Source organism: Mobula hypostoma, chromosome 14, assembly GCF_963921235.1.
Source record: "Mobula hypostoma chromosome 14, sMobHyp1.1, whole genome shotgun sequence".
NCBI classification, from domain to species: Eukaryota; Metazoa; Chordata; class Chondrichthyes; order Myliobatiformes; family Myliobatidae; genus Mobula; species Mobula hypostoma.
Genome location: NC_086110.1, coordinates 17766438 through 17793724, shown reverse-complemented (window position 1 = coordinate 17793724; position 27287 = coordinate 17766438). Strand labels below are relative to the sequence as shown.

Genomic DNA, 27287 nt, shown 5'->3' with positions numbered 1-27287 from the left:
GGTTCATGTACATAGTTCACTGAAAGTACAGTCACAGGTTGACAAGAAGGTCATATTGTGGTTGTACAGGCTGGTGGTGAGGCTTCTCTTGGAGTATTGGGTTCAGTTTTGGTTGTTCTGCTGTAGTAGAGACATTCAACTGGAAAGGATTTTGCAAAAGATGCTACCAGGACTTGAAGGCCTGAGTTAGAGTGAGAATCTGGAAAAACTAGGACTTTATTCATACTTAGTTCCCACCCCATCCCCCCAGAGTTGGACTATCAAGAACTAGAGGGCATGGAGGCATAGGTTGAAGGTCAGAGTAGAAAGATTTCAGTGGAACTTGAGGGGTAACTTTCCTTTTAACACAAAGGGTGGTATCTATGCAGAATCAGCCACCGGTAGAGTGATGAGACAGATACAATGACAACTTTTAAAAGACTTTTGTACAGGTACAAGGATTGGAAAAGTTTAGATGTCATGGGTCCATGGATTAGAAAAGTTTAGAAGGCTATGGGTACACGGATTGGAAAAGTTTAGAAGGTTGTGGGTCCATGCATTGGAACGGTTTAGAAGGTTATGGGTACACAAATTGGTTAGGTTCAGAAGGTTATGGGTGTATGGATTGGAAAGGTTTAGAAGGTTGTGGGTCCATAGATTGGAAAGGTTTAGAAGATTATGGGTCTGTGGATTGGAAAGGTTTAGATTATGGGTACACGGATTGGAAAGTTTTAGAAGGTTATGAATCAGATGCTTGTAAATGGAACTAGCTTGCATGGGACATCTTGATTGACATGGACTAAATGAGTAGAAGGGCCTGTTTCTTTGCTATGACTCTATGGAAAGGAATTTGGAGACTGTGACAGGATAGCATTTTTAATTGACATTGAGTTACACTTCTTTCAGGGGTAATCCACATCTGGCTTAACTTGTAGAAGAACAGTGAATGGCAGAGATTTGTATATTATCGTTGTTATTATACTGATTGCTGTAATAGCAGTTCAGTCCAGGACACCTTTGCAGTGAAAGATCTCAAATAAATAGCAACACACACCAAAGTTGCTGGTGAACGCAGCAGGCCAGGCAGCATCTCTAGGAAGAGGTACAGTCGACGTTTCAGGCAGAGACCTTTTGTCAGGACTAACTGAAGGAAGAGCTAGTAAGAGATTTGAAAGTGGGAGGGGGAGGGGGAGATCCAAAATGATAGAAGAAGACAGGAGGGGGAGGGATGGAGCCAAGAGCTGGACAGGTGATTGGCAAAAGAGATATGAGAGGGTCATGGGACAGGAGGCCCAGGGAGAAGGAAAAGGGGGAACGGGGGAAAAACCCAGAGGATGGGCAAGGGGTATAGTCAGAGGGACAGAGGGAGAAAAAGGAGAGAGAGAGAAAGAATGTGTGTATATAAATAAATAACGGATGGGGTACGAGGGGGAGGTGGGGCATTAGCGGAAGTTAGAGAAGTCAATGTTCATGCCATCAGGTTGGAGGCTACCCAGACGGAATATAAGGTGTTGTTCCTCCAACCTGAGTGTGGCTTCATCTTTACAGTAGAGGAGGCCGTGGACAGACATATCAGAATGGGAATGGGATGTGGAATTAAAATGTGTGGCCACTGGGAGATCCTGCTTTCTCTGGCGGACAGAGCGTAGGTGTTCAGCAAAGCGGTTTCCCAGTCTGCGTCAGGTCTCGCCAATATATAAAAGGCCACATCGGGAGCACCAGACGCAGTATATCACCCCAGCCGACTCACAGGTGAAGTGTCGCCTCACCTGGAAGGACTGTCTGGGGCCCTGAATGGTGGTAAGGGAGGAAGTGTAAGGGCATGTGTAACACTTGTTCCGCTTACATGGATAAGTGCCAGGAGGGAGATCAGTGGGGAGGGATGGGGGGGACGAATGGACAAGGGAGTCGCGTAGGGAGCGATCCCTGCGGAAAGCAGAGGGGGGAGGAGGGAAAGATGTGCTTCGTGGTGGGATCCCGTTGGAGGTGGCGGAAGTTACGGAGAATAAATGGTGTCATCCTGATTAATCACAAATGATAACCAGTACTCATTTAGACCCACAAACATATTTTCTATCCGTATGGTTTGTTTCCCTGTTGATCAGAGTCTGTCTTTAATGGAACATGCTTAACATATATTTATTGATTCATATTTAGTGTGTTAAGCTTGCTCCGAGTATAGCAGTTGGGCACTGCTCTTAACTTTGCTCCATCTTCTTTGGTCAGTTGTGGGGGGTAAAAAATCCATCTTGATTTGTGGCCATTTATTCCTGGCATCAGACCCAGGCTTGGAAATTTGATGCTATTGTTTATTTTTTCTTTTCAAAGGCTTTTGACCATATTCTGGCAGCTGTAGAAGACATTGTAGGTCACCATGGTTACCATTATTGGAGAGATAAGTGAGTAACAAGCTAACAGTCACATTTGCAATTATTTCTATTCAATCAGTGCAAGTAAGGAAGGTTGTCATAAATGGTCATTTATGGTAAAATATTCTTTTCTGTAGGTCTCGTAATTCTGTAATGAAAGGGAACTGCATTGCCTTTGAATCTCTATTTTCACTATAACATCATTGTTTTGCTGCTGTTGAATTTTGTTTGCAATTGCATGTTGCTTTGTAAATATATCTAATTATTAATTTCTATATCTAATTTATGCATCAAAATTATTCATGACTAGCAGCGTCTTGCAACAGAATGTTTGTTGATTATGTGGCTAATGTCTTAAAATAAGCTATTTAAAAAGCATAATTGTTTATTGAAGGGGACTGTCAATTCATTTTAGGTGAAAAAAATTGTTTGTTGAAAGTAATTGTCCTTATTTGAATAGAAGGAAAACATGCTTTATATAATTTTCATAATCTCTTGATTAATTTCATATTTAATATGCCAGAATGAAGAGGCTATTTAACACTGAACCTAATTCTGTATTCACTCAGATGATAGTGATCTATGATTAAACTTAAAATTAGCAATCAGGTGCTTCAGCTGGAACCAACAGCAAAAAGGTATTTCACTGCAGTCTGGCCTCACTCCGCTATTAACGTAAATCAGAGGGACAAACTTTGATTTAGCAAGGAATGGAGAAGAGCTTGCAGGAGGCTGCATGAGGGCTACAGTACACCTAAAGCCAAGATGTCGAAATAACAGAACTGGCATGCAGTCTAAAGATCTAAGTGATCACCTAATCAGCAAACAAGGTAAAATCTCTGCTGCCCTCCCACCTCTGGTTTTGGATTGAATTGGACAATGATAGAGCTAATGGGGCTCTTTGAACAACCCAGATCTCAACAACAGTGAGTTCCTGTGTGTTGCCAAAATCAAGACTGAGATAAGTGATCAGAAATGGTAAATGATTGATCCATCTTGGCTTCCTTCTGCGATCCCCACTCTTACAGATACCAGTGTTCAGCCTATTTAATTAACTCCATATGATATTAGAAATCAGGGATGATCAATGAGTACAGCAAGGGCTGAGCAAACTGAGCACACTGATACTTTTCCTTCACTGTGCTGGAATCTACTTAGCAATGTGGAAAAAGAAACCACGAAGAGAACCACTTAGATAAGTGCTGTCTAACTGATCTGCTCTGAATCTTTTCTTCAGAAAACTGCTGGTAATTGTTGTCAGACAGCACTTGCTCGCCAATGTTCTATTAACTAAACCTATTTTAGGGTTTTCCTGAAGAAGTAGACCTCAGCACCTCATCACATCCTTGGCCCAATCAGTGATGAGTTGAGGATGTTTGTCCTTGATATCATAGCAACGTCTGGCCAAATGTGGCATTAAGAAACCCAGATGAACCGAAGTCAGTGGATGTTTAGGGGAAACCACTCTAGTGCTTGGTGCCACAACTCACGTAAATGAAATCGATTGTGCTTGTTGGAGACCAACTTCCCAGCCCTGTGATATCATTGTAGGAGTTCCTAAGAGTCAAGTCCATTTCTACCAATCCAAAACAGAACGCCAGCACACCAACAGCAAACAAAAACAACTCAGCTACCGCTTACACCTGATAACCACCTCCATTCCTAATTTTCAATAAGCAATGGATAGCCATTGTCAAATTGTCTGGTAGATATAGATGGAGGAAGAAATGGAAATTTACCCACTGTCTCGGTAATTCAGTAAGTAAGCTTCAACAATTCTGCGTAAACTGAGATACAACCTATCGAGATAATAGAGTGTTTATAGCCAAATTATGGGCAGTTGGTTGATAAATTATTAAAATCACATCCTTGAGCTTTAAGGTTGTGCTACGTGATATTATTATACGGCATGAGTTGCTTTTAAACATGAAATCGAACAAATCTGGAAATTACTGTGGGAAATACATTTGTTTTACATTCATCTATTTGTTTCAATGAATTGGCTAACAAAATACTTAACCAGTAAACATAATGATGAAATCAGCAAGGAACAAATGTGGACTGGTAGATTTTCCATAGGTATAGAAAATAGAAAGGCGTGAGGGCAAATGTGGGCCTTTTTATAGACAGTAATGTGAGAATTTATAATGGGGAATAAGATAATGCCAGGTGAATTAAAGAACTGTTTTAAGTTGGTCTTCATGGAACTTATGACAAATACCCATGAATTATAGATTTAGTGAGATTGAGAAAGTGAAGAAAATAAGTGTTAGTTAAAAAAAAAAGCAGAAGATAATTTGGTGAGGCTGAAAGCTGATAAATTCCAGGGACCTGAAGATCTACATCTCAGAGCTTTGAAAGAGCTGGCTATAGAGAGTATGAATTTCCATGTTATCTTCTTCCAAACCTCTATAGATTTTGGAATTGATCCTGTTGCCTTGAATGGTAGTAACAAATGTGACACTACTATTTAAGAAAGTAGGAGAAAACAAGGAACTACCTAAGTCATCATAATAGGACACTATAAAAAAAGAATAAAGTTGAGTAATCAGGGAATTATGAAAGGAAAATCTTGTTTGAATTTGGTACTGAAGTTCCTTGAGGATGTGGCTAGTGGAATAAATAAGATGGAGCCGTGGACATGGTGTATAAAACTTTTGGAAAGCTTTCAATTACATGATGTAGAAGAGACTGACTTACATTGTTAGAGCATAGAGTATTGGGATCAATATGCTGAAAAAATTGAGAACAGGTTGTTTACAGAAAGCAAAGAGTAAGAATAAACTGTTCTTTTTCAGGTTGACAAGCTGCAATTTATGAGAATATTGTGGGGGTGCTAATCGTTCACAGGCTACATCAACAGGGACCAGGTATATTTCCAAGGTTGCCAATGATGTGAGACTAGGTGGGAACATAGGAAGTGAGGTGAATGTAAAGAGACTTTAGGAGGATATGGATAAGCCAAGTCATTGCACAGGAATGTGGCAGATGGAATATAATGTGGAAAAAATGTAACATTGTTCGATTAGGTGCACAAAATACAAACGCAGAGTGTTTTGAAGGGTGAGACTGCATAGTGTTGATCACTTAGGAGTTCTTACACTTAAGTCACTGAAAACAGCAGAAAGCCATAATGACAACGAATGATATGTTAACCTTTATTAAAAGATGATCTTGGGTGTGGATTTAAAGATGTTGTACAATATCTTAGTGAGACTGCACCTGGAACATTTGTACAGTTTTGGTCTCTACCTAAAGAAGGATGTAGAGGGAGTCTAGCAAAGATTCACCGGACTGATTACAGTGAAAATTCTGTAGATGTTTGGCATGTGTGGAGAAACTATGGAGGATATGTCATATGTATTCTTTTCCTCTCTCTCCTTTTTCTCCCTCTGTCCCTCTCACTATACTCCTTGCCCATCCTCTGGGTTCCCCTCCCCCTTTCTTTCTCCCGAGGCCTCCTGTCCCATGATCCTCTCGTATCCCTTTTGCCAATCACCCATCCAGCTCTTGGATCCATCCCTCCCCCTCCTGTCTTCTCCTATCATTTTGGATCTCCCCCTCCCCCTCCCACTTTCAAATCTCTTACTAGCTCTTCCTTCAGTTAGTCCTGACGAAGGGTCTCGGCCCGAAACGTCGACTGTACCTCTTCCTAGAGATGCTGCCTGGCCTGCTGCGTTCACCAGCAACTTTTATGTGTGAGGCCATGTCAGGATTTTGTAGCGCTTAGAGGAATGAGAGGAAGTCCCATTGAGAATTCTTACAGGGTTCAGCTGATTAGGTGCAAGGAGGATTCTTTTTCCCCTGCCTTTAGTATCTCGCGTGAGGAGTTGTAAGTCTCAGAATAACGGGCTGGTCATTTCGGACGAAGGTTTTCTTTACACAATAAGTGATGAATATTTGGAATTATTAACCCAGGATGATGGAAGAGTTCATTCAAAACTGAGACTAATAATTTCTGAATAGCAAGAGGTTCAAGGGATAAGGAGATCAAACAGAAAAATAATATTATTGTAGAATACCTGAAGTATGATGGAACAGGCTCCAGGGACCACCTAACCTGCACACTTCTGATGCTGCTTCCTCTGTTCTAATGACATATGAATTCAATAAGCCTTTATTAATTCAAAAGCAGAAGTAATTTATATATGCAAGTCCTAATGGAAAATAGCTCTATAAATAATTTGCACAGAATCTGAATTATCTTTCAATGCGGTGTAATGTAAATGCATGGAGATCCATTTAGGTCGAATAAAGCTAAATACAATATTACACATTAAATCACAGCAACAGTGGTATTATTTTCCATTGCAGGTTTATGACCTTCTCGGTCCCTATCAATTTTAATTTGGGTTTGTTTACCTCTATTTCAATACATTTGCCTTAATATTTTCCAGTGTTATCTGATTATATTAGGGGTTTATATTATATATATCTTGCTAAGTACACAAATGAACAATGTCAATTTGTACAACAGAATTGGATACGTAACTGAATCACCTTGTATTGCGTGTGTGGCTGATGGGCTTCAGATGGAAGCCATTCAACATCCCCACTGCTAAATGTTCTTTTGTCTGAAAAAGAGTAAAATGTGTTTATAAAAATGATTTGAAAATCAGGAATCAAGTTGCTGGGGGTACTGCTATTTTAATTGCATTGAGGTGATCAATGTATTCGACCTGGAAACAGACTGCTAATCCCGATAAAACCACACCAGCTGTAAAACTGGTGTGACTCAGACACTGCTGTAGATTGAACAACCACGTTTATTCACCAGACTTCCATTTTACTTCTCTATGTCCTGAAGTCATACGCAGTCTGATGCTACGAATACTCACACAATACATTACATCCCCCTTCTCAAGATTCTTTTTACAACACTGAATTACCAAAACAATGCCTCTAGGTATGCCTTTCTTACAGTGCAACAACCATGACATAAACTAAAAAAATTCTTAACTTCTTGTACTGTATTCTGCATTGTATCTTACAATATTAACAGCAGTGCATTTTCTTTTACTAACATAGACTAATAAACCTTTTATTTCACACCTTGGAACTTATAACATGTGTGACTTTGCCTCAAACTGTGTGAGACTGTGTGTATGTCTAGTCTCTGTATCTAGCTGGAAGTTTGACTTGTCTCCCAGACCGTGTGTGATACAGCTGTGACTGTGCTTGACCTTCATCCGTGTCAGTCTCTCGAGTGACCTCTGTGTCTTTGCGGTCTGCATCACTCTTGGTGTCGTTTGTTTCCATGTCTGTATCTGTGGAAATGTCCTGTACATCTGTACGTGGAAACTCCCTCTCGCCTGTCTTCAGCAGATGCTTCCTGTTCCTCCCGTAGACTCTTCCATCCGGCGTGTGAACTATGAAGGATCTTGGTTGCTGATGTTTGTTCACAACCACAGCTGGTTGCCAAGTGTCTCCTCTCTGTATTCTGACATTTTCACCTGTATGTAGATCTGGCAACTGTCTTGTATGTCTGTCATAGTAGCTCTTTTGCTTTATTTGTTTGTACGTTTGCTTGTCATGTACTTGAGCATTAACTTCAGGAGTCAGTAGAGTTGTGGATGTTGGCAGTTTGGACTTCAGACGACGTCCCATCAACAGCTGTGCAGGAGAGAACCCCACACCCTCAATCGGTGTGTTGCGGTTTCAAGCAGAGCAATGTAAGGGTCACCGTTGCCGCTATGTGCCTTCTTGAGCATGTTCTTGGCAGTTTGTACAGTTCTCTCTGCTTGTCCATTAGACTGAGCGTGCCCTGGACTGGAAGTAACATGTTGAAATTCCCAGCTTTCTGAGAACCCTCTGAAATCACCATTGGCATATTGTGGACCATGGTCACTAACGACAATATCTGGAATACCATGTCTTGCGAATGTTGACATCATTGCGGTAATAACACCTCGACTGGATGTGTCACTTAACTTGGTGATCTCTGGATATTTTGAATAGTAGTCCCCACAAAGCAGATATTCTGCACCATTGTAGTGAAAGAGATCTGTGCCAATCTTCTCCCATGGCCTTTCGGGTAGTGGGTGGGGAAGCAGAGGCTCTCTTGGATTGATGTTTTTGTTTTCATTACAGACAGCACACGGAGACACAATGTCTTCTATCTGAGTTGACATGCCTGGCCAATAGAGAATGTCTCTTGCTCTTTCTTTACAATTCACTATCCCCAGGTGTGACTCATGAATTCTGTTGAGCATTTCCTGTCTCATTTGGTTTGGTACGATGAGTTTTGCCATTTTGAACATTAGTCCTGATGCATAGCTGATTTCTTCTTTAAATGTCCAGTATTTCTACATTTCCTTTGGAACATCTTTTCTTTCTGTTGGCCACCCATTCATTGTAATGTCTCTTAGCATTTGCATTTCAGGATCATCTGCAGTTGCTTTCCTGAACATGTTCAACTGCTGCTCAGAGATGGGTAGCTGAGGTGTAACCCAGTTGACCTCCAGCTCTCTTCCTAGCAACTCTTCCTTTTGCTCTTTGAGGTAAGCACGGCTCAAAGCATCAGTGATGTACAGTTCTTTTCCTGGCTTGTGGGTGACTGTGAGAGTGTACCTCTGTAGCCTGAGAAGCATCCTTTGCAGCCTCGTAGGAGCTTGGTGGAGTGGCTTTTTGAAGATGCTCTCAAGTGGTTTGTGATCACTCTCAACCTGGATTTCTTTGCCATATACATATTGGTGGAACTTCTTACACCCATAAACTATGGCGAGTAATTCCTTCTCGATATGAGCATATCAGCGTTGACAGACCATAAGTGCTCGTGATCCATATGCCACAGGCCTCCCATCCTGCAGTATAACAGCTCCTATTCCCTCCAAACTGGCATCCACAGACATCATCACCGGTTTATTGACATCATAGAACTTGAGTGCTGGTGCATTGGGAACCAACTGCTTCAATGTGTCAGAACTTTTCTTCTGTTCGTCTTCCCAATGCCATTCAGTGTTGCTCTCTAGTAGCTTTCGGAATGGAGCGCTGACCTCTGATAAGTTGGGAATGAATTTGGCAAGATACTGTATCATGCCCATGAACCTCAATAGTTCTTGTTTGTCTTTGGGTGTTGGTAGCTGTACCACAGCTCTGACCTTTTCATCATCTGATTTTAGCCCATCAGCACTGAGCACATGACTTATGTATTTGATCTCTGTAGTTCTGATCTTACATTTACTTTTGTTCAGTTTTAGGCTGTACTCACGTGCTTTCTCCAGGAGCTTCCTCAGACTCTGATCATGTTCCTCAATTGTGTCACCCCATATCAGCAAATCATCAGTGATGTTGACCACCCCGTCCAGGCCTTCAATCATTTGTGCCACGGATCTCTGGAATACCTCTGATGCAGAAGAAATCCCAAAGGGTAGATGCAGGAAACGATATCTCCCTATGGGCGTGTTGAAAGTGCATAATTTGGAACTTTCTTCATCCAGCTTGACCTGTTAGAAAACTTGATTTGCGTCTAATACTGAGAAGTATTTTGCGTTACGCATGCGAGAGACAACCTCTTCAACCGTGAGCAGCGGATAGTGCTCTCTTTTGATGGCTTGGTTGAGGTCTTGTGGATCCACGCAAATCCTCGTCTTTTTTTCCATGACCACTGTCACCATACTATTCACTCAGTCGGTCGGTTCTATTTGTCTTGTTATGACTCCCATCTGTTCCATTCTGTGTAGCCCCTCCACTACTCGATCCCTGAGAGCTACTGGAATCTTTCTCGGGGCATGCACGACTGGTGCAATAGTTGGATCAATCTGGATATGCTGTTTCCCTGGTAAACATCCTAATCCAGAAAACAAGTCATCAAAGTCTTTGAGAATGTCATTTTCTTTTTCAACACTATAGATTCGCTTCACCAGGCCTAGCTTTGTGCATGTTGCTTTGCCCAGTATTGCTGGAACATGTTGCTGTACTATTTCAAACTCGATCTTGTATTGTTGACCTTTGTACACACAGGTGAGTGCTTTTTTGCCCAATGGCGCCGCCTTGTGGCCGAAATATGCAACAAGCTTGCAGGTGGATTTTCTCAGTCTTTCTCTGATGTCCAGTGAGTTGAATGTTTCTGCTGACATTACATTGCACTTTGCCCCAGTGTCAAGCTTAAATATCACATCCCTCCTGTTCATTATCAGATCTTGAGTCTAATCATCTTCATCCTCCATCTCTGCATTGTTAATATTCTTGATGCATACCTCCTGTTCCACTTCAACTGCGCCGATGAACATGTCACTGTTTCCCTCACTCTGTTCCACAGCATGCGTTTTCCTTGCGTGCTCCTTCGATTTGCACATCTTTGCAAAGTGATTTCTTTTCTGGCATAACTTGCATGTCTGACCAAAGGCTGGACATTTTCTGTATCCATGTTTATAACCACATCTGTTGCAGTTAACTTCCTTTTGATCATCCTGTGGAGCTGGTTTTGTCCTACTCTTGTCAGTTTTCACAGTTTTTATTTTGTGCACTTCAATCTTTTCATTGAGCACTTCAACCTGACTTGATGTGATCTCGCTGGCACAGCAAACGTCAATCGCCTTTTCTAATGTAAGATCCGCCTCCCTCAATAGCCTGCCTCTCACTTGATCATCTCGTATGCTGCATACAATCCTGTCATGTATTAAAGAGTCATGCAGTTGTCCGAACTCACAGTTTTTTGCCTTGCTCTTCAAATCTGTTACGTAGGCGTCTATGGTCTCTATTGGTCCTTGAGCCCTCGTGAAAAACCTGTGTTGGATGTACGGTAGATTTTTTCTCGGTTCGCAGTAAGTTTGAAAATTTTTCTTCAACACTTCAATTTTATCTTGCTCATCATCTTGGAAGGCAAACGTGTTGCAAACCTTTATTGCCTCTTCCCTCGCCAAGTGCGAAAACATAGCACACTGCACTTTCTCCATCTTTTCAGCTACGCCGGTAGCGGTGCAAAACAGCTCAAATTTCTGGATCCATATTTTCCAGTTCTTGTAGGCTTAAACTTAACGGTGGCTGTAACTGTGACATCTTTTACATGTCTTCTCTTCCTTTTTTTTCCTGCGATTTCTTCTGACGCCATGTAATATTGACGTGACTCGGACACCGCTGAGAATTGAACAACCAAGTTTATTCACCAGACTTCCATTTTACTTCTCTACGTCTGGACGCCATACGCACTCTAACGCTACAAATACTCACACAATACATTACGCCAACCATCAGACACACATTTATGCCTAACCTGCACACTTCCTATTTTCTCCCTTCAATCCCTCCAGGATTCTGTCGATCACCAACACACTAAGAACAATCTGCACATCTTTGGGATAAAGAAAGAGAGTCATAGAGAAGTACAGCACTAGATGAGCTTACAGCCTGTTTAGTCCATTCAAAAGAATTTAAACCTCCTGCACTGGGACCATAGCCCTTCATACCCCTACTATCCATGTACCTATCCAAACTTCTCCTAAACAGTGAAATTTAGCTTGCATGCACCACTTGTGCTGGAAGCTTATTCCATACTCTCTCGGCCCTCTGAGAGAAGCTTCCTCTTCTGTTCCATTTAAACTTTTCACATTTCACCCTTAACCCATGACCTCTGTAGTCCTACCCAATCTAATGGAAAAAGCTGCTTGCACTTACCCTGTCTATACCCCTCATAATTTTGTATACTGCTGTCAAATCTCTTCTCAAACCTCTCTGTTCCAAGGAATTCAGTCCTTACCTATTCAATCTTTCCTTGTCACTGAGGTTCTCCAGACCCAGCAGCTTCCTTGTAAGTTTTCTCTGTACTCTTTCAACCCTATTTACATCCGCTGAAGGGTTTCGGCCGGAAATATCAGACTGTCCTCTTTTTAATAGATGCTGCCTGGCCTGCTGAGTTCCTCCAGCATTTTGTGTGTGTTGCTTGGATTTCCAGCATCTGCCAATTTTCTCTTGTCTGTGATTACATCTTTCCAGTAGGTAGGTGACCAAAACTGTACGCAATACTCCAAATTAGGCCTCACCAACGTCTTACACAACTTCAACATAACATCCCATCTCTTATGGGATATGGGACAGAATGGAGAAAATTTGTGTATTCACGGGGCGAATGTGCAAAATACACACAGGCAGCACCAGATATCTGAATTAACCCTACATCTCTGGAGCCGTGAGGCAGCAGTTGCAACAGCTCAGCCGCAGAGCTACCCCAAAGCTGCTGTGTCACCGTGGATTAATGTATTGCTTGCCACACTGTGCAGGTTCTCATTACTTTAAATTCCATGCTGTTATCATTTCAGAGCATCTATCATGTGACCAGCTGTGAGTGCCATTTTTTTTTAAATGTCACAACAGTACCTCTACTTTCTTAGAAGTTTGCACAGATTTGGCATGTCATCTAAAACTTTGACAGACTTCTGTAGATGCGCAGTGGAGAGTATCCTGACTGGTTGCACCACAGCCTTGTATGGTAACAGCATGCCCACAAATGAAAAAGCTGACAAAAAGTAGTGGATACAGCCCAGTCCATCACAGGCAAAGTCCTCCCAACCAGTGAGTACATCTACAAGGCGTGCTGCCACAAGGAAGATGTATCCATCATCGAGGACCCCCACTATCCAGGCCATGCTTTCTACTGCCATCAGGAATTAGATTCGATTAGATTAGATTCAACTTTATTGTCATTGTGCCGACTACAGATACAAAGCCAATGAAATGCATTTAGCATCTGACCAGAAATGCAAAGAATAGTGTTATTTACAAAATAACTTGGAATAAAAAAAGTGCTACAGCACACAAATATAGAACTATTGAGACAGTACAATATAGATGCAATACTGCTTAGCGTTGTGATGAGAGGTTCAGCAGTGTCACAGCCTCAGGGAAGAAGCTCTTCCTGTACCTGCTGGTGCGGGAGTGGAGGCTCCTGTAGCGCCTACCAGATGGGAGGAGAGTAAAAAGTCCATGGTTAGGGTGAGGTGCATCCCTGATAATGCTTTTCGCCCTGCCCAGGCAGCGTTTATGGTAGATGTTCTCAATGGTGGGCAATTGGGTGCCGATAATCCGCTGGGCAGTTTCAACCACACGCTGGAGTGCTTTGCGGTCCGATATGGGACAATTGCCATACCTCACTGAGATGCAGTTGGTACAGGAGCCTTGGGTCCCACACACCATGTTCGGGAACAGTTATTTATTACCCTTCAACCATCAGGCTCTTGAACTACGTGGATAACTCAGCAGTGTACAATCTATGGACTCACTTCCAAGGTCTCTACAACCCATGGGCTCAGTATTATTTATTTACCTATCTACCTATTTATTGCTTTTTGTATTTGCATAGGTTGTCTTTTACACATTGATTGTCAGTCTTTGTAGTTTTTCATCGATTCAATTATATTTCTTTGTTCTACTGTGAAAGCCCGCAAAATAAAGAATCTCAGATTAGTATAGTGTGACATATTCATATGTTGATTATCAATTGGAGCTTTGCTTTCAGACTGAGCACCAGTCCACGACTTTTATTCACCACCTTTTACAGAATGGTTGATGCATTCATACCTTGTACTCTCTATCGTGCTTTATAGTTCTAATTTCTGACATTTCCTTGTCTCAATTTCCTAATTTAAATGTTAAATAATTTGGGATTTGCTCAAGGTTGTTAGGGAGCAGAAAAGCTGTCTGTTTCTGATTTCCTAGTGCAGGCGCTTCAGAAGAAAGCAAATGCAGTACTTCATGAGCTGGAATTTCTACCTGATAATTAATCTGATTTCCTAATACATAACCTCTTACAAGCATCTATCTAATGTTATAAAAATACGCATATGCCTACGCTAAGTCGGCTGCAGGTTATGGCTAAATGGGTATGCAATCTTTGAACAGTAGATGGCGCCAAAAACCTTCCCAAACACATTTGTTTGTCTTGCTGATGAAGACTTAACCCATCATAAGTGGACATTGTAGATTTTATACTGAGGTTGAACTCAGATTGGAAAAGCCATTAAAACTTTGCTCAAGCTCCTCTAGCCATAAAATTCCTCAGTATTTGTATTTTGCTTTATCTTAGTTTTTATATTAACTTATTAACTTGCATTTGATAATTGTAAATACAGCCGGCCCTCCGTATCCATGGGGGATTGGTTCCGGGACACCCCCCAGCACTGGCTACCAAAATTCACGAATGCTCGTCCCTTATATAAAAGCCTAAGAGAGCTCGTCAGGGTGTTACGAAAAGCGAAAATAGCATTCAGCATTTGTTTTGCAGCGAGCCGTTATAGAGGCAGCGTGCACCCCGCACAGCGAGAGTGCTTTATCTCGATTTATTTTGTGCATCCGTTAGCAAGATGTGTCCTAAGGTATCAGAAAAGCCTAAGAGAGCTGGTAAGGGTGTTACACTTAGCATAAAGCTGGACGTAATTAAGCGTTTCGATCATGGTGGATGAAATAAAGACATTGTGCGTGCATTGAACTTGCTTGCATCCACCATTTGTACTATTTACACGCAGAGAGAAAGAATCTTGAAAGCTGCCGATGTTACTATTGGTTCTGCTAGCAGCATATCATTCCTGCTTTTACTATATGTTAGTGTTATTTTAGGTTTTATGTGTTATTTGGTATGATTTGGTAGGTTATTTTTTGGGTTCAGCTTACGAAAAGTTTCATAGGAATGCGCTACTTTCAGATAGCGGGGGTACTTGTAGAGTATTTTTGATCCGCAGTTGGTTGAATCCGCGGATGTGGAACCCGCGGATACGGAGGGCCGACTGTATAGAAAAAATGCATTTTCGTGCCTTTTGTCTTGTCGTAGCATTACTGCCTAATTTCTTTCCAGTTACTAAACAAGTGTGATCCTATAGATTTAAGTGGGTTTGGGCTCGTGTAAAGTACTTAGTAAGGGAAGAAATATAAGCTTCAGATTTCTTTCAGCCTGGCATTCGATGCATTGGTAAAATACAATCAGCGGCCACTTTATCAGATACAGGAGTGTGCTGTACCTAATAAAGTGACCACAGGAGTGGAACCTGGTGTGATCTTTCTGCTGTAGTCCGTCCACTTTGAAGATTCCACGTGTTGTGCGTTCACAGATGCTCTTCCGTACGGCACTGTTGTAGCAGGTGGTTATTTGAGTTACTGTCACCTTCCTGTCAGCTTGAACCAGCCTGGCCATTCTCCTCTCACCTCTCTCATTAACAAAGCGTTTTCACCCATTGAACTGCCACTCACAGGATGGGTTTTGTTCTTCGTTCTATTCTCTGTAAACTCTCGTGACTGTTCTATGTGAAGGTCCCGGGAGATCAGCAATTTTTGAGATACTCTAACCACCCCTTTTGGCACCAACAATCATTCCACGGTCAAAGTCACACAGATCACATTTCTTTCCCCATTCTGATTTTTGGTCTGAACAACAACTGAACTTCTTGACCATGTCTGACCGCTTTCATGTATTGAGTTGCTACCACATGATTCTTTCTTTCCAAATCTTTTTATTGTTATATTATACAGGAAAAATAACATGAGTACATTGAAGTAACAACACTTACAATGCCTCAAAAAAACATTATCTTACAGATTTAAGATCTTTAAGCTACCACATGATTCACTGATGATATATTTGCATTAACAAACAGGTGTACCTAATGAAGTAGCCATTGAGTATATGTCCACAGTGTGGACTACATTGAATATAAATAATCTTAATAATATCTGTGTTTGAATTATCTATGGGTATTCTGTTCCCTTGGTGTAGGACTTTAAATTAATAGTGGCTTTTTAATGAACAAAGGCTTATTCAATATGTGTGTCATAAGATCAAAGCCTTAGTGTACACAAATTCACTTTTAATCTTTAAACCAGAAAACCACATCAACTAGTTTATTCAACAATATTTCTTACCTCATATCTGATGTCATTTATCTATTCTATTTAATTCCCTTGATGTTCCAAGGCTGTTAGATATCTCCCTATTATTTGAAAATCTGTTGTTCATCAGTGTTCTGGTTATGTGCACTGTTACACAACTCACTGCCCCCACATATTTGCCACACCTAAGGGCTGGAGATGAATCAAGTGGAGCTGGCCTGGAACAGGTATGTTCGTTGTGGTGGTGAATTTTACTTCCATTTGCTGACCGGTGACAGTAATCGCCACCTGAAGAGGTGTTTCCTTGCTGACTAATGATTGAATACAACATCTGACCACTATGTACAGCAAGGGCTTCACAGTACCGAAGTCCTTCCCTGCAGACTTAGCTGGGTCTTTAGCCAACCTCTTCTGGCAATATTACATGTGCCAAACCATGTGGAACTCTGGCCAGGAATGTCCTTTCTAGATAAAGCAGGTCAAATCTAGTTCCACTAAAAACTGTCCACTCAGTCTATTTTTGATCATCAACAAAATGTTGGTGTTTCACTGGCGGCCCCGGAGGGCCTCCCACTTATTCTACACCACTCATGTCTCTTCACAATGTCAGACAAGAGTCGAGCTCAACGGGTCGCACCTAATCTTCAGTTAGCAGACCACTGAAACACAGTGAATTGTGCCAGAGCCACCTCCAACCTCATCGTAGTCTTAGTCCAAACAGGAACCAAAGATCTAAATTCTAGTTTTTTTAAGTTAGATTTGACTGATCTTGAGTTAAAGGAATGGTTTGATTGAATGTGGCGTCAAGCCACTGTGGTAAGACTGAAATCAATGGGTATCCAGAAGAAACAAGCCATACTGTGTACAGAGAAGAATAGTTGTGTTTGTTGCATGTCAATTATCACAGCTCTAAGGCATCGCTGCAGGAGTTCCTCAGGAAAGTTTCTTGAACCAGCACCTTTATTAGTGACCTAATTCTATCACATGGTCGGAAGTGGGGATGATCGCTGGTCACCAGCTAGTGTTCATTTCCATTTGCAACTCATCAACAAATTCAGCAAGATACAGACAACATTCAAGCATGGGTTGAGAAGAGGTAAGTAACATTAGGCACAGGCCCTTTGGCCCACAATGTTGTGCTGAACTAACTAAGCTAATGACACCTAATCTCTTCTGACTGCAAACGGTCCATATCCCTCCATTCACGTGCCTGTATAAGAGCTTCTTGGATGCTTTTATCATATCTGCTGACACCACCACGCCTGGCATGACAATTCAGGCGCCCACCACTTCTTTTTTTAAAAAAAGGAAACTTGTCTGGCATACTTTCTTTGAAGTTCCCCTCTCTCACTTTAATGCATGCCTGCAAGAATAAGACATTTTTGATCCTGAGGAAAGGATACTGGTTACTAATTTGCCTATCAATATTTTCATTCAAGTCATTTATATTTTGCACAAATAGCAGAGGTTCCAGTATGTATCCATGCGTAGCACCACTAGTCATGAACCTCCAGCCAGAATAAGACATCTCGACTCCTACCCTCTGTCTTTTGTGGGCAAGCTGACTCTGAATTCAAATGGCCAAATGACCTTGGATGCAGTGAATCTACAGTTCAAGCATGTGAGGCAAATGTAAATTAATATGGCGGGAAAGTCAAAGGTGAGCCTTCTAAATTCAATTATTTTACCATTTCCTGATTGAGAAGTAATTCTGAAAATATTCCCTCTTGTTTAGAGAGCAAGGCTAGGATTGCTTCAGAAGGAAATACAGTAGATCCCAGTTAATCAGGCAGCCACTTATTTAGGACAACTTTTCATGAGCAAAAACAACTCGAAAAGAGCTAGGATTTTCTTTGTTTCTTTGGGACACTTGCCACTTAGTTGGGACAGGAGACTGTGGCACTGTTGCCAATCATTTTCTAAATGGTGTTAGTCGTGTACGCGTCGTGTGGTCTTTAGACAATGCACTGTGCTTAGAGTGAACAGTTTTTAAATAGCGTCGTTTGCGTGTGTTTGTGTTCAAAATGCAGTGATTTTTGTCACTGATAGTTGGCAAGAAATAAGCAGTAAGACAACTGGGAACTACTTTGCTCGCTGGGTTTTCAAGCATTCAGGCTTGGAAATGCCAGACGTGGCTGGAAGTGAAAATGAAGCCATTTCACTATTTCAAGTTAGGAACTACAAAGAACTTGAAGGTATCGACAATCATCTTTCATGTTACAATGAATATAAAGGTTCAATGGATGCAATTGTCAAAAGCATTGTTTGAAGGCAGTCCATTATATGCACTGGATGTCTGTGCTGTTTATGTTCACTTATAGTCAATCGAAAGAATATGGCTGCATGCGCTGGATAAATTCCTAAATCTATGACTATTAGGAGTGAATAGTTTATAGTACTGTAGTAGATTTGGCAGTTCTAATATGTTCTATATTTCTATTTCCCACTGGGAATGTGTGTCAACGTGAGGTGGGGGGGGCGGGGAATTCAAGGCAATTCAGAAGTTAGTTTGGACCCACTTTGCAACAGGAAAGCATGTCAAGTGTGTGGTAGACCTAATAACAGTAGATGCTCTCATCCAGAGCTCTGCTGTTCTTTATCAGCCTTCCCTCCAAGTCAGGTCAATGCAGGAAGCATCAGGAACAAAGGTGATGAACTGAGAGCTTGGATACATACATGGAATTATGATATAGTGGCCATTACAGAGACTTGGCTGGCACCAGGGCAGGAATGGATTCTCAATATTCCTGGATTTCAGTGCTTTAAAAGGGATAGAGAGTGGGGAGAAAGGGGAGGAGGGGTGGCATTACTGGTCAGGGATACTATTACAGCTACAGAAAGGGTGGGTAATGTAGCGGGATCCTCTTTTGAGCCAGTATGGGTGGAAGTCAGGAACAGGAAGGGAGCAGTTACTCTGTTGGGAGTATTCTGTAGGCCCCCTGGTAGCAGCAGAGATACAGAGGAGTAGATTGGGAGGCAGAATTTGGAAAGGTGCAAAAATAATAGGGTTGTTATCATGGGTGACTTTAACTTCCCTAATATTATATAACCATATAACAATTACAGCACTGAAACAGGCCATCTCGGCCCTTCCAGTCCATGCCGAACTCTTACCCTCACCTAGTCCCACCGACCTGCACTAGGCCCATAACCCTCCATTCCTTTCCTGTCAATATAGCTGTCCAAGTTAACTTTAAGTGACAACATCGAACCTGCCTCAACCACTTCTGCTGGAAGCTCGTTCCACACAGCAACCACTCTCTGACTAAAGAAGTTCCCTCTCATGTTACCCCTAAACTTTTGCCCTTTAACTCTCAACTGATTGGCACCTGATTAGTTCCAAGGGTTTGGATGGGGCAGAGTTTGTTAAGTGTGTCCAGGACGGATTCCTGTCACAGTACGTGCACAGGCCAACTAGGGGGAATGCCATACTAGATCTCGTATTTGGTAACGAACCAGGTCAGGTCACAGATCTCTCGGTGGGTGACCATCTGGGGAACAGTGATCACCGCTCCCTGGCCTTCAGCATTATCATGGAAAAGGATAGAATCAGAGAGGACTGGAAAATTTTTAATTGGGGAAGGGCAAATTATAAGGCTATAAGGCTAGAACTTGAGGGAGTGAATTGGGATGATGTATTTGCAGGGAAATGTACTATGGACATGTGGTCGATGTTTAGGGATCTCTTGCAGGATGTTAGGGATAAATTTGTCCCGGTGAGGAAGACAAAGAATGGTAGGGTGAAGGAACCATGGGTGACAAGTGAGGTGGAAAATCTAGTCAGGTGGAAGAAGGCAGCATACATGAGGTTTAGGAAACAAGGATCAGATGGATCTATTGAGGAATATAGGGTAGCAAGAAAGCAACGTAAGAAGCGTCTGAGAAGAGCAAGAAGGGGGCATGAGAAGGCCTTGGCGAGTAGGGTAAAGGAAAACCCCAAGGCATTTTTCAATTATGTGAAGAACAAAAGGATGACAGGAGTGAAGGTAGGACTGATTATAGATAAAGGTGGGAAGATGTGCCTGGAGGCTGTGAAAGTGAGTGAGGTCCTCAATGAATACTTCTCTTCGGTATTCACCAATGAGAGGGAACTTGATGACGGTGAGGACAACATGAGTGAGGTTGATGTTCTGGAGCATGTTGATATTAAGGGAGAGGAGGTGTTGGAGTTGTTAAAATACATTAGGATGGATAAGTCCCCGGGGCCTGACAGAAAATTCCCTAGGCTGCTCCACGAGGTGAGGGAAGAGATTGCTGAGCCTCTGGCTGGGAACTTTATGTCCTCGTTGTCTATGGGAATGGTACCGGAGGATTGGAGGGAGGTGAATGTTGTCCCCTTGTTCAAAAAAGGTAGTAGGGATAGTCCACGTAATTATAGACCAGTGAGCCTTACGTCTGTGGTGGGAAAGCTGTTGGAAAAGATTCTTAGAGATAGGATCTATGGGCATTTAGAGAATCATGGTCTGATCAGGGACAGTCAGCATGGCTTTGTGAAGGGCAGATCGTGTCTAACAAGCCTGATAGAGTTCTTTGATGAGGTGACCAGGCCTATAGATGAGGGTAGTGCAGTGGATGTGATCTATATAGATTTTAGTAAGGCATTCGGAAAGGTTCCACACGGTAGGCTTATTCAGAAAGTCAGAAGGCATGGGATCCAGGGAAGTTTGGCCAGGTGGATTCAGAATTGGCTTGCCTGCAGAAGGCAGAGGGTCGCGGTGGAGGGAGTGCATTGGGATTGGAGGATTGTGACTAGTGGTGTCCCACAAAGATCTGTTCTCAGACCTCTACTTCTTGTGATTTTTATAAACGACCTGGATGTGGGGGTAGAAGGGTGGGATGGCAAGTTTGCAGATGCCACAAAGGTTGGTGGTGTTGTATATAGTGTAGAGGATTGTCGAAGATTGCAGAGAGACATTGATAGGATGCAGGAGTGGGCTGAGAAGTGGCAGATGGAGTACAACCCGGAGAAGTGTGAAGTGGTACACTTTGGAAGGACAAACTCCAAGGCAGAGTACAAAGTAAATGGCAGGATACTTGGTAGTGTGGAGGAGCAGAGGGATCTGGGGGTACATGTCCACAGATCCCTGAAAGTTGACTCACGGGTAGATAGGGTAGTTAAGAAAGCTTATGGGGTGTTAGCTTTCATAAATCGAGGGATAGAGTTTAAGAGTCGCGATGTAATGATGCAGCTCTATGAAACTCTGGTTACGTCGCTCTTGGAGTACTGTGTCCAGTTCTGATTGCCTCACTATAGGAAGGATGTGGAAGCATTGGAAAGGGTACAAAGGAGATTTACCAGGATACTGCCTGGTTTAGAGAGTATGCATTATGATCAGAGATTAAGGGAGCTAGGGCTTTACTCTTTGGAGAGAAGGAGGATGAGAGGAGACATGATAGAGGTGTACAAGATAATAAGAGGAATAGATAGAGTGGATAGCCAGCGCCTCTTCCCCAGGGCACCACTGCTCAATACAAGAGGACATGGCTTTAAGGTAAGGGGTGGGAAGTTCAAGGGGGATATTAGAGGAAGGTTTTTTACTCAGAGAGTGGTTGGTGCGTGGAATGCACTGCCTGAGTCAGTGGTGGAGGCAGATACACTAGTGAAGTTTAAGAAACTACTAGACAGGTATATGGAGGAATTTAAGGTGGGGGGTTATATGGGAGGCAGTGTTTGAGGGTCGGCACAACAATGTGGGCCAAAGGGCCTGTACTGTGCTGTACTGTTCTATGTTCTATGATCAGTATCACAAAACAAGCAGACATCATTCCAGTTGCTGCTCTCATTTGGGTGACCACTGTATTAATTATTCTTGCAGATGGGAACAGTTTGACAAGAAGTACTTGAGACAGATGTTGATGCGGAAGTCGGCCTACAGGATCAAGGATGATATTTGGGACGTTTACCACAAGTTGAATATACGCGATGCTATCAGCTTTGCTGACCAGGTACTGTTTGTTTTAGAAAAGTGTATTAATGGCCCTGGTAAGTACAGGCTCTACCTCTGCTGGAAATCATTTGGCAAATTAGCGGTAGGGCACTCTGAGGTGAAGGTGGAGTATCAAGTCAAGCAAACAATGATGTGGAATTTATGACACAGAAATAAACCATTTGGCTCAAATGGTGTACGTTGTTTTTGTGCTCAGCGAGAGCTTTTTGTGCACCCTTCTGTTTATTTGTAATGTGCTCATCTCAGCTGCCCATCAATGTGTTGACCCCAATCACTCCATGTCATAAGGAATTCCACATTCTGTTCATTCTCTGTGTAAGAATGCAGAGCAGAAGTTTGCAAAATACGTAACCTGCTTATTGCACCAGGCAGACGATCCAGGTGAGTGGCTAGTCTGTAACCAGGTGGTCTTCATAATGTAATATTGCCGTCTACTGTATTGTCTTAGGGACCCAGCCACATGGGGCAAGTGCTATCAACTGCTGTTTTTTCTCTCCGTACTGGCTGGTCTTCTGGTTTACTTATTTGATCCATATGAGGGTGTTGTGAGTGACATACATGCCACATGAGAGATAGGCTATGACAATCTCTGGTGGGAACGTCTCATCACTGAACTATAAGGACATCATCAAATACTCCAGCATCATCATTTTAAAAGGTACCACTGATTAAAACCTAAACTGGATCAGTCACGTAAATATCATAACTACAAAATGATGGTGAGAACAATATGAGTGAGGTTGATGTTCTGGAGCATGTTGATATTAAGGGAGAGGAGGTGTTGGAGTTGTTAAAATACATTAGGACGGATAAGTCCTCGGGACCTGACGGAATATTCCCCAGGCTGCTCCATGAGGTGAGGGAAGAGATTGCTGAGCCTCTGGCTAGGATCTTTATGTTCTCGTTGTCCACAGGAATGGTACCGGAGGATTGGAGGGAGGCGAATGTTGTCCCCTTGTTCAAAAAAGGTAGTAGGGATAGTCCGCGTTATTATAGACCAGTGAGCCTTATGTCTGTGGTGGGAAACTGTTGGAAAAGATTCTTAGAGATAGGATCTATGGGCATTTAGAGAATCATGGTCTGATCAGGGACAGTCAGCATGGCTTTGTGAAGGGCAGATCGTGTCTAACAAACCTGATAGAGTTCTTTGAGGAGGTGACCAGGCATATAGATGAGGGTAACGCAGTGGATGTGATCTATATGGATTTTAGTAAGGCATTCAGAAAGTTTTCACACGGTAGGCTTATTCAGAAAGTCAGAAGGCATGGGATCCAGGGGCAGGTGGATTCAGAATTGGCTTGCCTGCAGAAGGCAGAGGGTGGTGGTGGAGGGAGTACATTCAGATTGGAGGATGGTGACTAGTGGTGTCCCACAACGATCTGTTCTGGGACCTCTACTTTTTGTGATTTTTATTAACGACCTGGATGTGGGGGTAGAAGGGTGGGTTGGCAAGTTTGCAGATGACACAAAGGTTGGTGGTGTTGTAGATAGTGTAGAGGATTGTTGAAGGTTGCAGAGAGACATTGATAGGATGCAGAAGTGGGCTGAGAAGTGGCAGATGGAGTTCAACCCAGAGAAGTGTGACGTGGTACACTTCGGAAGGACAAACTCCAAGGCAGAGTACAAAGTAAACGGCAGGGTACTTGGTAGTGTGGAGGAGCAGAGGGATCTGGGGGTACATGTTCACAGATCCCTTGAAGTTGCCTCACAGGTAGATAGGGTAGTTAAGAAAGTTTATGGGGTGTTAGCTTTCATAAATCGAGGGATAGAGTTTAAGAGTCGTGATGTAATGATGCAGCTCTATAAAACTCTTGTTAGGCCACACTTGGAGTAGTGTGTCCAGTTCTGGTCGCCTCACTATAGGGAGGATGTGGAAGCATTGGAGAGGGTACAGAGGAGATTTATCAAGATGCTGCCTGATTTAGAGAGTATGCATTATGATTAGAGCTTAAGGGAGCTAGGGCTTTACTCTTTGGAGAGAAGGAGGATGAGAGGAGACATGAAAGAGGTGTACAAGATAATAAGAGAAATAGATAGAGTGGATAGCCAGTGCCTCTTCCCCAGGGCACCACTGCTCAATACAAGAGGACATGGCTTTAAGGTAAGGGGTGGGAAGTTCAAGGGGGATATTAGAGGAAGGTTTTTTACTCAGAGAGTGGTTGGTGCATGGAATGCACTGCCTGAGTCAGTGGTGGAGGCAGATACACTAGTGATGTTTAAGAGACTACTAGACAGGTATATGGAGGAATTTAATGTGGCATGTTATATTGGAGCAACACACATCAAAATTGCCAGTGAACGCAGCAGGCCAGGCAGCATCTCTAGGAAGAGGTACAGTCGACGTTTCAGGCCGAGACCCTTCGTCGTGAGTCCTGACGAAGGGTCTCGGCCTGAAATGTCGACTGTACCTCTTCCTAGAGATGCTGCCTGGCCTGCTGCGTTCACCAGCAACTTTGATGTGGGTTGCTTGAATTTCCAGCAGCTGCAGAATTCCTGTTGTTTGTGTTATATGGGAGGCAGGGTTTGAGGGTCAGCACAACATTGTGGCCCGAAGGGCCTATAATGTGCTGTACTGTTCTATAATTCTATAATAAAAGCTGTTTGAAGGATACATGTCCTCTGGCAGGTTATTCACTTCCTGACCCCCAAAGCCTTTCCAATATTTACGAGACCCAAGTGCAGTGTGTAATGAAATGCTCTCCATTTATTTGGATTAGTGCAGTTGTAACAACACTAAAAAAAAACTGAATAACATCCAGCCAAAACAGCATGCTTGATTGGGACCCCATCCAGGAAGGGAATCGCACTTCCCCTGACCACAGCTTCCTACATCACTGCAGTGTATATCATTCACGAGTTATAGCTGTAACCAGCAGGGTGTTTCCCCAGACAATTAAAGCTGTTCAGAGTTAAGGAGTGAGTTTTGTCAGTCATGGCTTGGACTCTAGAGGGAGACATTCTCAAGAAAGTCCAACCACCATCTACCAGATTTTGCTCATTCTCCTGTCACAGTCAGGCATTTCAAACAAAGATGATCTTTGATGTAGTAAGGGGGTGGGTTTGGTCAAATTTTCCAGCAATTCATTATTTGCTGCAGGCTAAGAAAGCAATAAGCAGGCAATAATGCTTTATTTGATTTCTTTCATACACAGTGTTATAATAACCTATGTGAAGAGATGGGTTCAAATCTCGGAAAACGCACATGTAACTATTAAGGCATAACCTACAAAGTGAAATGCAATTTCCATGCAAGAATGATCCAAAAGTGGAGTTTTAACTGGGTGACCTTAATATATTCAAAACTATAACTTGCTGTCCAATGGCTTGTGGCTCAGATGAACTGAGGGAAACATCTGGAGTTGACATGCATTTGTAGTGTCAGTTACAAAGTAAATTGTATCTATGATGCTCATCAAATATATTCCCTTTGGTGGGGTAATGAAGACGATACCAAGAGTTGGTCTTATTCATAGTTAATTAGGTCTATTTCAAGCCCATGCAAATTGGATATCTCCTGCAGTTGTTGGTCAACAGCCATGTCACTGCAAAGGACGGGGTGAGAACATGATCAATATGATATTAAGAATTATTACATATTCAAACTGACCTTGGTTTCCTTGTACACTGAGAGGCAGCATGTAGGAATATCCAGCAATTTTGAGAGCAAATGTTATGGTCGCCTCAATCACAAGATGACTTGGATACAGAAGGAATAAAGAAGTCTTGTGCGGGTCTTTGGTAAGGCTGCAGCTGGAGTATTTTAAAATGTTTTCGTTTCTTTATCTACCACGAACTGGAACCAGGTTTATTGTCACAGATGTAGGTCATGAAATTTGTTGTTTTGTGGCAGTTGTACAGTGCAGGCTTTACAAATTACGTTCAGTTACAAGATAAGTAGTGTGAAAGAGGAAGAGAAAAGTACTGTCATTGGACAGTTCAGAAATCTGACGGCAGAGGGGAAAAAGCTGTACGCAGATGTTGATTGTGTGTCTTCAGGCTCCCGTACTCCTCTTGATGGTAGTAAAAAGAAAAGGCCATGTCCCAGATGGTGATGGCCCTTAATGCTGGGTGCTGCTGTCTTGAGTCACCACGTTTAGAAGCTGTCCTTGATGGCGGAGAGACTTGTGCCTGCGATGGAGCCACTTACAATTCTGTGTATTGGCGCCTCCATACAAGATGGTGATGCTACAAGTCAGAGCGCCCTTCACGGTACATCTGTACAAAAGTCTTGGTGACATATGAAACCTCCTCAAACTCTGAATGAAGTAAAGCTGGCAGCGTGCTTTCACTGTGACGGACCCAGGATCAAGAAGCTGCTCACCCTTTCTACCACTGACCCCTCAGTGAGGATTGGTGTGTGCTTTCCTGACTTCTCCTTCCGGAGTCTACAATCAATTCTTTGGTCTTTGTCATGTTGAGCCCAATTTTATTGCAACATACTAGATAAAGGAATTATATCGAAGATTGTTTAGAAGGATTTCAGAGATGGTGGGCTTACTATGAAAATGGGTTGAATAAATTAGGTCTGCATTCTCTAAACGAATGAAAGATCTTTTAGAAAATTATATGTCTTCGAATCAGAATCAGATTTATTATCACTGACCTGTGTTGTGAAACTTGTTGCTTTTTGGCTGCAGTGCGTTAAACAATTCCTGTAGGTTACAATAAGAAAAATAAAAAATGAATAGTGAGGAAGAGAACAAAATGGTAAGATGCTATTCATGGACCGTTCAGAAATCAGATAGCAGAGGGAAGAAGGGATCGACTGACTGGATGCAGGAAGGATATTTCTGAGTTGAGGAGTCACAATCTCAAAATAAGGGATAGGCTCTCCAGGACTGAGATGAGCAGAAATTTTTTAATGCAGTGTCTTAAATTTTTGGAATTTTGTGCTCTGGTTAGTTGTGGAAGCTCAGTTGCTGAGTTAAATTTTTAAAAAATGAATACATTTCTAAATATTGAATCAGCGGTTAGAAGAATAGTGCAGGAAAATGGCAGGCACTAAGGTTAAGATCTTGATGAATGGCAGATCAGGCTTGACCCCAGCTCCTATTTATTATGTCCTTGTATGATATTGTTGGGACAGTTGTTCTCATACGTGGACTCTGCATTTCATCTTTGGTGTCCCTGTACCACACAGCCATAAGGCATGAGCGCAATTAGGCCATTCCGTCCATTG

General features: G+C 42.4%; 1 protein-coding gene across 1 annotated transcript in view; it reads left to right on the top strand.

Moving 5' to 3' along the window:
* The window catches only part of slc9a5 (solute carrier family 9 member A5), a 252309-nt gene that overhangs the window by 167578 nt on the left and 57444 nt on the right, over positions 1-27287 (top strand). Inside the window, exons 9-10 of the mRNA XM_063066729.1 lie at positions 2308-2378; positions 21977-22106. Of these exons, the coding sequence (XP_062922799.1) occupies positions 2308-2378; positions 21977-22106 (201 nt within the window). The remainder of the gene's footprint in view (positions 1-2307; positions 2379-21976; positions 22107-27287) is intronic.